We start from the raw sequence: 12,715 nt of genomic DNA, 5'->3' as shown, positions 1-12,715 counted from the left end.
AAATAAAATCATGCATGCGTGCTTTTAATATATAGATGATTTTGTGCTACCTGCTGGAATGGCGTCTTAGTGCAGAATGTAATTATCATTGTCCATTGTTCAGTATTGTTAGTTAATATCTGTTGTTGCTCCAAAAATATTACTACTGTCAACATTCCACTTTGACAGTGTTCATCCTTGATCCAAAATACATAAGCATACCAAACGCCAAATATCAGCTCTCCCCAGTTTGTTTGTGATCAAAGTTAGAGGCATGCACGCAGAGCTTTTTGTTTATTCGCCATTCTGCCGCAAGCAAGTGCTTTTATTTTTACACACCCACAAACAGAGACAGTGGTGGAATATATCAAACACGCTACACTTTTCACTTGTGGTAATGGTAACATGACACTTAACTGAACAGACAAACCAATTGAACTACAAAACACAATAAATCAATAACACTAACAACACTGTTAAACAAACATGAACTACAATAACATTTAAAACCCCGAACTCCCGTGGTACATTGTAGCACAACATCCATTGTTCACTGTAGTTAGATAACATTGCTGATTTCTCCAAAAATATTATACATAAGCATACCAAACGGCAAATGTCTGCTTTTGCCAGTTTCTCTGTGATCAAAGCCATACACATGCAAGCATCCATGCACACAGATGCCACTTGACTAAGGGTGTAACGGTACATGTATTTGTATTGAACTGTTTTGGTACAGGCTGTTCATGGGTGAGTTTGCGTTGCATGTATTTACATTCAGAGTTGCCAACTTACCGACTTTCCAAACCCTCTTGACAACTCTTTTTTTTTTTTTTTCAAAAGCGACTAGCGACAAATATAGCTACTTTTCCTAGCATTACCGGAGACTTTTCTGATGTTTGGCAACTGAAAGTGAAAGTCTCTGTCACAGAGTGGCAGCAGGTCTCCCCCCTGCTCCGCTGCCTGCAGCAGCCTGAAAGCACTGAGCGGAGGGATAGCTACAATTCTCCTCACTCGGACTCACTCAGCCTACTGACCTCTTTTGCTGCGCTGTGATTAAATAGTCCCCAGACTTTGAGAAGCCCCGGCCTTGAGAAGTTATTTTATTTTAATAGGTGATGGCCAATTTTAATGGCAAAATAAACAAACAAACCATCAATCAAGTTTTGTGGTTCTAAGTACGAGGTCTATTAGACAATAAACCGACCCTTTTATTTATTTTTTTTAACTATATGGATTTGAATGACGTGCGATTCCACCAATCATGCTTGAACCCTCGTGCGCATGCGTGAGTTTTTTCACGCGTCGGTGACGTCATTTCCCTGTGGGCAGGCCTTGAGTGAGATGTGGTCCCGCCCTCTCGGCTGAATTCCTTTGTTTCACACGCTGCTCCAGATGGCGCACGTTGCTTTATCAAAATTTTTTATGGACCTGTGAGGAATATCCGAGTGGATACTATTCGAGAAATTAAGCTGGTTTTCGGTGAAAAGTTTAACGGCTGATGAGAGATTATGGGGTGTTTCTGTCGGTGCAAGGACTTCCCACAGAGCGGGACGTCATGCAGCGCTTCCAGGCGCCGTCGTCGGCCTGTTTCAACCTGAAAACATCCTAATTTAAGGCTTAATTCACCCAGGACGTCGTGAGAGAACAGAGAAGATTCAGAAGAGGCCGGCATGAGGACTTTATGCGGACATTCCACTGTTTAAGGACATTTTTTAATGAAAGACGTGCGTGCAAATTCACCGAGTCATTTCCGTGACGACTCGGCGAATCTGTGTGCGCCGCGACAGGAAAAACACCTCCGTGTTGAAAACCATTTGTAAAATTCAGGCGGCTTTTGATGGCTTTCAACAAGTAACTGAGAAATTGTTTAACAGCTTGGGCATGTTCCAACTTGCCCGTTAAGGTTTCCAACGGAGGTGTTTTTCCTGTCGCGACCCCTTGCGGTCGGGTCTGGCCCGACATGCGACTCTGCCCGCACGTTCTTTCATTACAAAATGTCCGTTAACAATGGAATGTCCGAATAAACTCCTCATGCCGACTTCTTTTGAAAGTTCTCTGTTCTCTGATGACTTCCTGGGTCAACAGAGCCTGAAATGTGAAGTTTTCAACTTGAAACGGCGAGACACTGCCGCCTCGAAGCGCAGATCGCCGTCAGGCGCAGTGGGCCGTCCTTACGGCGACACTACCAGACTAAAATCTCTCATCAGCCATTAAAATTTTTACCGAAAACCAGCTGAATTTATCGAATGGTGTCCACTCAGTTGTGCCTTACAGTTTTGAAAAAATTTATATAGCACCTTTCACAGACAAGAGCCACAAGGTGCTTCACAACATAAAAGCAGAGTACACCACACAAAACATCAGACAATGGCCGAGACATAAAAACATAAAACAAACATAGGATAACAGAGCAGCCTAAAAGCTAAGCAAACGCTTGAGTAAAAAAGAAAGTCTTAAGTTGGCTTTTAAAAGTATCGACAGAGTCCAGTGAGCGCAGAGAGAGCGGGAGACCATTCCAAAGCCTGGGAGCAACAGCCTGGAAGGATCGCTCTCCTCTGGTTGCAAAATGGGTGCGAGGAACCATCAACAGATTTTGGTCCACAGACCTCAAAGCTATCGACAGAGTCCAGTGAGCACAGAGAGAGCGGGAGACCATTCCAAAGCCTGGGAGCAACAGCCTGGAAGGATCGCTCTCCTCTGGTTGCAAAATGGGTGCGAGGAACCATCAACAGATTTTGGTCCACAGACCTCAAAGCCCTGGCAGGGGCATAAGGCTGGATAAGGTCACAGATATAGGGAGGCGCCTGGCCATGTAGAGCTCTAAAAGTTAAAACCAAAATTTTAAAATTGATCCTGAAGGACACTGGTAGCCAATGAAGCTCCTTTAAAATTGGGGAAATATGAGTCCTTCTGTTAGCTTGTGTCAGAATTCTTGCTGCAGAGCTCTGTAGCAACTGCAGTCGACGCAACTCCTTCTTGTTTAGACATGAAAACAAACTGTTACAATAGTCTAAACGTGTTGACACAAAAGCATGAATAATAAGCTCTAAATCATTTCGAGACACCATTTTCCTGAGCTTAGAGATGTTTCTTAATTGAAAGAAGCAATTCCTCGTCAGCTGTTTACAATGCTGTACCAACGACATGTCTTTGTCAAAAATGACACCCAGGCTTCGAAGACATGATTTAGCAGACTGGCCCAGGTCTCCCAAGTACTGCTGAATACCTGGAATATGGGCATCAGGGGCAATAACCAATGTCTCTGTTTTGTCTGCGTTAAGCTGAAGAAAGTTATTTGTTAGCCATTGTTTAATTTCCGCCAAACAATGGAGGAGAGAATCAATCCTCTTAATCTCAGATGGCTTAAAGGAGCAGTAAAGCTAGATGTCATCCGCAAATAACTGGTAAGAGACATCAGTAAATCTTTGAATGATCCTACCTAAAGGGAACATGTACAATAAAAACAAAATGGGGCCCAATACAGAACCCTGAGGGACTCCACATAATAGGTCCGCAGACTCTGACCTTATCTGGTTAGCAAAAACGCTAAAGCTGCGCCCAGACAGATATGAAAAAAACCACCGAAGAACTGACCCCGACAGTCCGACATGATCCCTCAGTCTATTCAGCAGGACCTGGTGGTCAACAGTATCAAAGGCAGAGGACAAATCCAAAAGAACCAACACGGTGGATTTCCCAGCATCAGCAGACATCATAATGTCGCTGGACACTTTCAAAAGAGCCGTTTCCATAGAGTGTTGTCTACGAAAACTGGACTGAAACCTGTCATGAATGTTATTCTGATCCAGGAAGAGTGTCAGTTGGTCTGAAACCACCCTCTCGAGGATCTTAGACAGGAATGGGAGCTTAGAAATAGGTCTAAAACTACTTAGCTCTATTTGATTTAAACCTGTTTTTTTCAGTAGAGGCAACACTATGGCATGCTTAAAAGCACTGGGAAACACACCGGTGGACAAAGAAAGATTTACCATTCTAGTAACGCACGGACCAATTACCTCAAATACTTTTAATAAAGAGCCTGTAGGGAAGGATGTCCAATGAGCAAGAGGAAGGTTTCATCTTGCTCACCAATGCCGAAATATCAGCAAGTGTCACAGCCCTAAATGAAGACCAAATGCTGGGAGCAGGCTCAATAACAGTAGAAGTACCACACAGGGAGGGTGGAATTTTATCCTTAATCAACTTGATTTTGTCAGTGAAAAAACTCAAAAAAGCATTGCTGTCAGCTTCAGAAAACACAGGAGTAACTGAAGCAGCAGGACATACAAGAGAGTTGATTGTATCAAACAACACTCTGGGATTCTTCTTATTCACAGACACCAGCTGACGTATGTAGACAGAAGGGGCACTCTCAGCCATTTTGTTATATGATAGAACCAGCTCCCTGAGATGAAGCCTATGAACCTCAAGTTTAGAGGATTTCCACAGGCGTTCAGTCCTTCGACAGTCTCTTAAGACTTAAGAGCTCTTCATTTATCCAAGGGCACTCATTTTTCTGTAAAGACACGTTGTATTTAACAGGAGCCAACTGATCAAGAATAGTATCACAGTGATGGTTAAAACACTGGATAAAATTGTCCATATCAAGAAAATCAGTGAACAAACAAGAATTAAACAGAAGAAAATCTTTCTGCAGTTTCAGCAGTGATGATACGCCTCCGAGACTTAACTTCTAAGGGCTTCTGATCAGAGCTGGAATGCAGGTCAAACGAAACAAGACAATGGTCGCTCAAGTGGACATCTTTTATAGACATATTTAAAATGTCTAAGCCAAGTGTAAAAACTAAATCTAAAATGTGACCTTTTTGGTGAGTGGGCTCAGAAACATGTTGCACAAAATTAAAAGCTTCAGTCAACGATAAAAGCTCCATAGCAGAGCAAGATAACTTGTCATCAACATGAAGGTTAAAATCTCCAAGAATTAAAACAGATTCCAACGTTATAATAGAGGATAAAAAGTCACTAAAATCTTTAAGAAAGGCAGTAGCAGGGCCTGCGGGGCGATAAACCAACACACAGAAAAATGGGTTTGAGAAACCCACCTTGACCAACTGTGATTCAAAGGAGGGAAAATCCTGTGACTGTACCCCTTTACACACACAATCCTCTTTATAAATGATGGCAAGGCCCCCACCACGGCGACTGGGGCGGGGCTTCCCAAGGACACAGAACCCAGCAGGGCAGAGCTCATTTAAATGAAGAAATTCCTCTTCTCTCTGCCAAGTCTCCGAAAGGCACATTAAGTCCAACATTTCCATTGATATAATATCATTCAGGGAAAATGATTTGTTGGCGATTGAATGCACATTCAATAAACCAAGGCGCAAGGTGGACGACGTCACGTAGGCGCTGTCTGAGGCTCGCAATGGGATAGGACGAAGACAGTGGTCACGTGGACTTCAGCTGATCCGTGCAGGCGGAGGCGTAAACACGGAAGTGCACAGTAGCGATGGAACTACGCCACCAGGATACCAGCGCTGAGAAAAGTCTAGAACACCCGTACCTAACCGAACAGGTGTTGATGCAGATGTGCCATCGCACACATCAAAGAGAGGAATGTGGTAGAGGAAGCGAGCCCGTCCTCGGCCACCGGTGCTGGTGCCCAAACGCGCCGCTGCACGCCTTCTCTTCACCTGGACACCAGCCCGCGAGCCTCTTCTCCTCTTATCCAAAAAGCCTTTTTTCCTCAGTCTCCTGCGGATCTTACACGGCGCCCAGCGGATAATCAGGTGAGTCGGAGCCGATAGTTAGGGGCGGAGGAAAGGCCTGTCTCGTGTAGCAAATAGGCTCTCCATTGTCTCCTTGATATGAAACAAAGAGTCCCGATCGTAAGTCCGTAAAGCCAAGACACTTCCATCTGCTAGTCGGGCTGCTAAAATAACATATGTTGTAAAAGTGGCCATTAGTAACCAACACAACAGGAGCCGAGCGACGGCCACGCCAGTCACAGGCGCCATCTTGAAAATCACTCAATCACTAAACAATGAAAAAAACGACAACAGGGTGGGCGACTCCTCACTCAAAGACTGCCCACAGGCGAATGACGTAACCGACAGGCGTGAAAAAACTCTCGTATGCCCACGAGGGTTCAAGCATGTCTGATGTAATCACACGTGATTCAAATCCATATGGTTTTTGAAAAAAATAATAAGGTCGGATACTTTTCTAATAGACCTCGTATTTTGAAGATGATTTTACTCACTTTTTTACCTCTTCCACAATGTTTTTGTTTTCAAAACTTTATTTAAAAAGATATATTAACAAACATTAAACAAAGAAAGAGATAGAAAATAAAATAAATTGTACAAAAGTAAAGGGATTCTTTAACATTAATTCTCTAAAAAAAAAAAAAAAAATCCCTTATAGCGTGTGACAGTTTTGGACAAGTTAATTTTTTCTGGCAAAAAATATGAATGTGGAATAAAATTGAACACAGCTTCATGCTGGAACCATTGTGCTGCTCTTTACTTATGGAAAGGTTTTGTTAAAAGGTGTTTACTAGGAATGTATTTGTTTTATAATATTTCATACATTTGTCATCTATTTGAGAACATTTTATTTAACTTATTACCAGGCAGCACTTTGCAATTATTTTATTTTCCTGTTTGTATAATGTTACAATAAATTTTTGGTTCAAACAACAAGCAAATTTAGGTTTCCGTGACCTCAGAACCGAGGTACGTACTGAACTGTAATTTTTGTGTATCGTTACACCCCCTACACTTGACTATTATAGATGTATGATTTACTATCAAGTAAACAATAAATCACCTGTCTATTTTTTTGTTTTGTTTTGTTTTTTTTTTTTCCTTATCCTTTTCTCATTTATTAAATGTGTTGCATGTCAGCTGGTGTCTGGCACAGCAAAAAATAAATAAAAATAACATGATACACACGTCACTGTTCCTGCGGCCTGCCCACCCTCGCAGAGGGGGAGAGAAAAAGGATAGAGAGAGCTGGGGGGAGCTCTCCTGTGTTGGTCTTTTTGGTGCTGGTGCTGGGGTTTTGGTCAGTCAGAACTCCAGAATGATTTTTCTGACAGCTTCAGGAAAAATCCAAAAACAGGCAGAGCACAGACACTAAACAAAGCTGTAGGCAGCGTTAAAGGTCTCCACCCCATCTCCAGTCAAAGTTTTGAAAATGCAACACAACTTTGTCAAGATTTGCGGATGTCAGCTGACAAAGAACTCATTTTGCAGATGTAAAACGGACTTTTGTCAGACAAACACAAACTGAAAGAGGCTCCTTCGTGTGCCTGGCGCTTGTGCAAAGCTAGTCATTATCAGAACACTTCCTGTTTCTTCCACAAGAGTCTATCACAGTGGGAGCACAGGGCAAACATGACATCACAAATCAGACATGGAAGAGAGGGGGAAAACGTCATTATTTTTTGCTTTTTACAATGAACTGGGGGGGGGTCACACAATTTATTTTAGGTGGGTGCGTTTAACCCACTTTCTTCAAAAAAAGGGGATGGGCTGATGCTTATCCCTGGGCTCTCAGACGCATAAATACTGTGTGTGTGTGTGTGTGTGTGTGTGTGTGTGTGTGTGTGTGTGTGTGTGTGTGTGTGTGTGTGTGTGTGTGTGTGTGTGTGTGTGTGTGTGTGTGTGTGTGTGTGTGTGTGTGTGTGTGTGTGTGTGTGTGTATACATACATTTGTACATATATAGAAAATGTGTGTGTCAGGCATTTATTACCAGTTATTGTTGCTGTATGAGAGTTTGTGTTTTTTCTGTTGTTTAACAGGGTCATAACTGGATCATTGTATACAGTCGGCCAGTTTACTTCTGCTTGTGCTGTTTGTTGATCTGGGTCTTTGACCTGTCTGGGCGCTCTGGAACCCTGCAGCCCGTCTCTCTATATGGTGTCACCTTCTTCTCTGCGCACTTCTTGCTCTGTGTCAGGGATGTCCTCATTGGTGAGGTTTTTTTTTTTTTTTTTTTTTTGTCAAAACCATTCATTTTAAGATTGGTTTGTCTCAACAGCAGAACTATATTAATACAATAACATGCTTTTGGAGGGCAGTATGCATTTTCAGAGTCCCTCCGTCCATGCCCAGTTGCCCAGAATGACATTCGTCATTTTGGGCTACTGGGTATGGACGGAGGGACTCTGAAAATGCATACCGCATGACAACTGCATGTCATTTGCATTATCACTTACTGAGATACACAACACGTGGAATCACATTAGTAATATTTAATGTCATTTCAAAACGCACAACACCCAGCAAACACGTACATAAAAAGTTGGCTCACTTTAACTTTTGTCGTGTTGGCTGGTACCACGCTGCTCTCCAAATTCGCCAGGGCGTCCTCATCAAGCTGACTGCTTTGGCTGCTGTTTATTGTCGTATTATCCATGATAAAATCATCTGGAATATCCATATTGGGACCAACACACGCTTCTCGCCTTTTCATGTTATCGTCTGCGGACAGTTCTTGGGTTGCACATGCTATGACGTCATCAGGTATTGGGATACCCGCCCGTTACTGCGGGCAGGTACGGACAGGTAGCGTAAATGTAAATCCATGCTACCGGCCCAACAACGCCTCAGTAAGTGATAATGAGCATTTATTCTTCCACACATGCTCTCACACTACATTTGCACAAGAGATTAAATTTAGATACTGCTGTTTTAACCTGCTTTTTCTTCTTTGTTTTTCTTGTCCTGCAGTGTTTGCCTTGTGTTTCCCAGTCATTTTCCTCTTTGGGTTGCTACCTCAGGTCAATACCTTTGTAATGAGTCTACTGGAGCAGATTGACATGCACATTTTTGGTGGAACTGGTAAGATCATAACTGGTCAGGATGATATGTCCTGATTAAAAATGAGGAAAGAGGTGCTGCATCCTAATGTTATCACTTTAATGGAGGCATAGCCTAACCCAAACCTGCATCACCAAACACATTCTCAAACCTGTTCAAGGTCTTACCAAGGTATAATCTACAGTACCAACTTGGAACTCTTTGTGAGGTGACCTTGTGTACAAAGGTTCATCTTGATGTATGACGTCTTTGTCAAAGTATTTTGAACACACTCACACACTTAGTCAAGCAGTTTGTAGACCACTCCTGCCTTTACTGACACAGGTAAAAACTGCCTGTCCTCAAAGTTCTTTTTTTTTTCTTTTTTTTTTGTCTGTCCTCAGCCACTACCAGTCCCCTGTCTTCTCTGTTCAGCCTGATACGCAGCATTTTGGTTGCTGCTTTGCTATATGGATTTTGCCTCGGTGCTATCAATGTAAGTAGAAAATAAAAACATAAATAAAGATGGACATTGTGGACAGCTGCTGTCCACAAATTAAGCCAATATTGATATTCATTATACTGGATCTGTCATTTTGTTGCATAGATTTCAATGAAACTTTTTTGTACAATGGATGCAGAGTGGACAGGATGTAATTATGCTATGAGCAGTGATGGTGACACTGTTTTAAGTATCAGATTAATTTTAATGTTGTATCAGAATTACCTGAAGCCAGTAAATGGACTGCATTTATAGAACACAGTTATATAATACTTTTATAGTCAAAGCGCTGTACAGTGATGCTTCACATTCAGCAATTTACATACTGATGTCAGCATGCTGCCATGCAAGGCACTCGCTATACACCAGGAGCAACTTGGGGATTGAGGACCTTGTGCAACGGTCTAGAGTGATTTTTCTGGTCTGACAGGGATTTGAACCTCTGGTCACAGGCCCGGCACTTTTCCATCACCTCCACATCCTCTTTTCAGTTTTATGGATTAGAACGTGGTTGCCCAAACACAGGATGTGCAGTGGTCTATTTCATGCTCATGATCATCAAAATGGTCCTTTCAGCTTCACTTTTCAGGAGCTTCTCCATTGCATTACAACCCCCCTAAACACACACACACACACACACACAATGCACAGGCTACAAAATGATGTAGACCATGATGTAGATATTACTCTTTGTTGTAGGCGGCGTGGGGAGATGCTCATGTGCCAGTACTGTTCTCTGTATTTTGTGGTTTACTCCTGGCTTTATCCTACCATCTCAGTCGCCAAAGCAGCGATCCAACCATCCTGTGGTCTGTATATTCTCATTCACATAAACAATAATGGCTTTCTTTTTCCTTAAAGGTACATTTTACATGCCAAAATTAACGGTTAAATCTGGCAGTGGATTAGAACACAATGTGCACTTTTATTGACATCTGACACCCTAATAAATTGGTTTGTGTCAAAAACTTGTTTTCACTGTTTTATTGAGAAATTGGCTTTCTGCTGTGGTTCTGACATGTCCTTTTGCCCCCCCCCCCCCCCCCGCCCCCCAAACAATCTACACCAGGTCACTGGTCCGATCAAAATTATTTCCTGAGCTGGAGAATAGAATACCAGAAGAACCCTCTATGGAGATTAAAGACCCACTTCCTGAAAAGCTGCGCAACTCTGTGGTAGAGATCGCACTTTTATTTTCCTGTATAAACTGCAGTAACAAAGTCTCAGTGTGGTTATAAAGTAAAGTCATTTTATTATCTTTGTAGAAAGAGATTCTTCATTCAGACCTCGTCATGTGTCCCCTCATGGCTGTGATCACCTTTGCCATCAGTGCCAGCACAGTTTTTATCGCGCTTCAGGTTAGTTGGAACAGCGCTTACCTTACTGTAACAATAGATTTTTCAGATAATTTCCAGTGGCAGATGTTCATGTCATGATGATCTTCACTTTTCTTTCTTTCTTGACCCCCAGCCTCCCCTTAGCTTCATTTTGTACTTCCTAGCAGGAGTTGTAGGTTTTGTTACACACTATCTCCTGCCTCAGCTTCGCAAACAGCTGCCATGGTTTTGCTTAGCACACCCAGTGCTTCGTTCCAGAGAGTACAGCCAGTTTGAAGTTCGAGGTTAGTATTCTTTTTGCTCACTTACAGTTCATATGTATTTTTTTTAATCATTTATCATTTTTTTTCTTCAAAAGCTCCTTTCACACTGGCGCAAACGTAGAGCTGCGTATTGTGGCGTACAGTCTACGCAGAGTTGAGCAGCTCTGTGCCCACTTTTAGCAGTTCTACGCAGAGTTTTTGCTCCCTACTCAGCAGTATGTTGAGGGCTACGCACGTAGGATGGAAGAAATTAAACACGTTTAATTTTTCAGCCTTAACAGCACTGCATGTCGGCGCAATCATCAGACAACCTGATCGATCAGGTCTGATCAAGTCAGCAGACCTGATCGGAGCAACCAGAGTTTTAAAAGTTTAAAGAGTTACAGCGCTTCATTCACGGCAGCCTTTAACACAGCCAGACTCAGCACCATCTGTACACAATGAAAATGATCCACCAAGACAAAAAAAAAAAAAAAACAACTGTTAAATTACTCTGTTTCTGACGTGCACCACACTGTGCAATAGAGAAAAGAGCGCACTTCCACAGAGGCAGAAAATAGCAGCTATGGCTGCATACGTGGCAGTATGCAACTGTTAAAACCTCTTGATACAGTCCACTGTTTTCCAAGCGCAATGATGTGTTCTGCACAGCCGGCAGGAGTGAACTGTAAAAGAGTTGAATTGGTTTTAAATAGTGGCAAGGGCTACACGCGACTATGCGCACACATTAAAAAGCAAACACACGCAGTTGCAAGCAAATCTACGAACACAGAAAAAGGCTGAGTATGCGTGCATTTCAGGTGTACTTAAATGAAACACAATGCCGCAATACGCAACTCTATGTTTGCGCCAGTGTAAAACGGCTAAACGACAAAACAAAACAGGAGCACATCATTTATAAGTGCAAATATAATGAAGGTGTAATCAAGTAGGTAAATGTACCACACCCCAAGCCTTCACAATATCCAACATCAATATATCAACCATCAGCTCTCCACAATAATAATTAAAATAAATAAATAATAATAAAAAAAACACTCCTATGACAATCATTTCAATCAGGTCCAATATTTTTCTAGGATCTAAGATAGGAAATACATGGTTTCCACCCATCAGCCCTCCCTCTAAGACTAAACTTTTTTTTTTCAAGTTTTAAGAAAAACATAAGATCTTTCAATCATAAAGAAATAGATGGGAGCCGTAGAACTTTCCAGGATAATGATATTCTGTGATGTGCTAATAATGAGGTAAAGGCAATTACATCCACCTGTGAGTTAGTAAGGGACACAGTGGGAACTCCGGGAACTCCAAAAACAGTGATTAGCGGACAAGGCTCCAGCCTGACGCTGATGTCAAAATACGAAATCCAATATGGCTGAAGTTTGGGAGGGGTGCCTACCGCCTGCCTCATTTTGGCTTGTCAGTATCTCACAAATAAAAAGTGAAATTTCCCATCGATGGGATATACAGGTTTAGAAGGGGTTAAATCACAGGGAGAGGAGTTGAATCTGTCACACAGATCACAAACATCAGGATAAATTTTAGATAATTTAGATTTTGATAAATCCAGCCGGATTACTACTTTTAATTAGGGAAAGTCTTGCACAAGATGATGACATACAAATTCTGTCAGCTGCCTTATCCCAGAAACCTTCACTGAATTCCAGACCCAACTACAGGTAGATAATAGGTAGTTTTGTTGACTGGATGGTTGTCTGTTGAAGGAACAAGATTATATATCTGCAACATAAGAGCTTTCTTATGGGACACAAGTCAGTTCAAAGAGGTCCTACCAAGGATATTTAGGGGGCTGGGGGGGGATCTCTGTAAAAATAGTAGATGCACAATGTCTAATTTGAAAA

General features: G+C 42.1%; 1 protein-coding gene across 1 annotated transcript in view; it reads left to right on the top strand.

The window, feature by feature from the left end:
• The window catches only part of LOC117517416 (pecanex-like protein 3), a 109,387-nt gene that overhangs the window by 53,092 nt on the left and 43,580 nt on the right, over positions 1-12,715 (top strand). The window contains exons 14-20 of the mRNA XM_034178420.1: positions 7,752-7,923; positions 8,683-8,793; positions 9,156-9,247; positions 9,953-10,062; positions 10,323-10,428; positions 10,519-10,611; positions 10,724-10,874. Of these exons, the coding sequence (XP_034034311.1) occupies positions 7,752-7,923; positions 8,683-8,793; positions 9,156-9,247; positions 9,953-10,062; positions 10,323-10,428; positions 10,519-10,611; positions 10,724-10,874 (835 nt within the window). The remainder of the gene's footprint in view (positions 1-7,751; positions 7,924-8,682; positions 8,794-9,155; positions 9,248-9,952; positions 10,063-10,322; positions 10,429-10,518; positions 10,612-10,723; positions 10,875-12,715) is intronic.

Source organism: Thalassophryne amazonica, chromosome 9 (assembly GCF_902500255.1).
Source record: "Thalassophryne amazonica chromosome 9, fThaAma1.1, whole genome shotgun sequence".
NCBI lineage: Eukaryota > Metazoa > Chordata > Actinopteri > Batrachoidiformes > Batrachoididae > Thalassophryne > Thalassophryne amazonica.
Note: the sequence above shows the minus strand (reverse complement) of the source record. Positions and strands in the feature narration are given on the sequence as shown.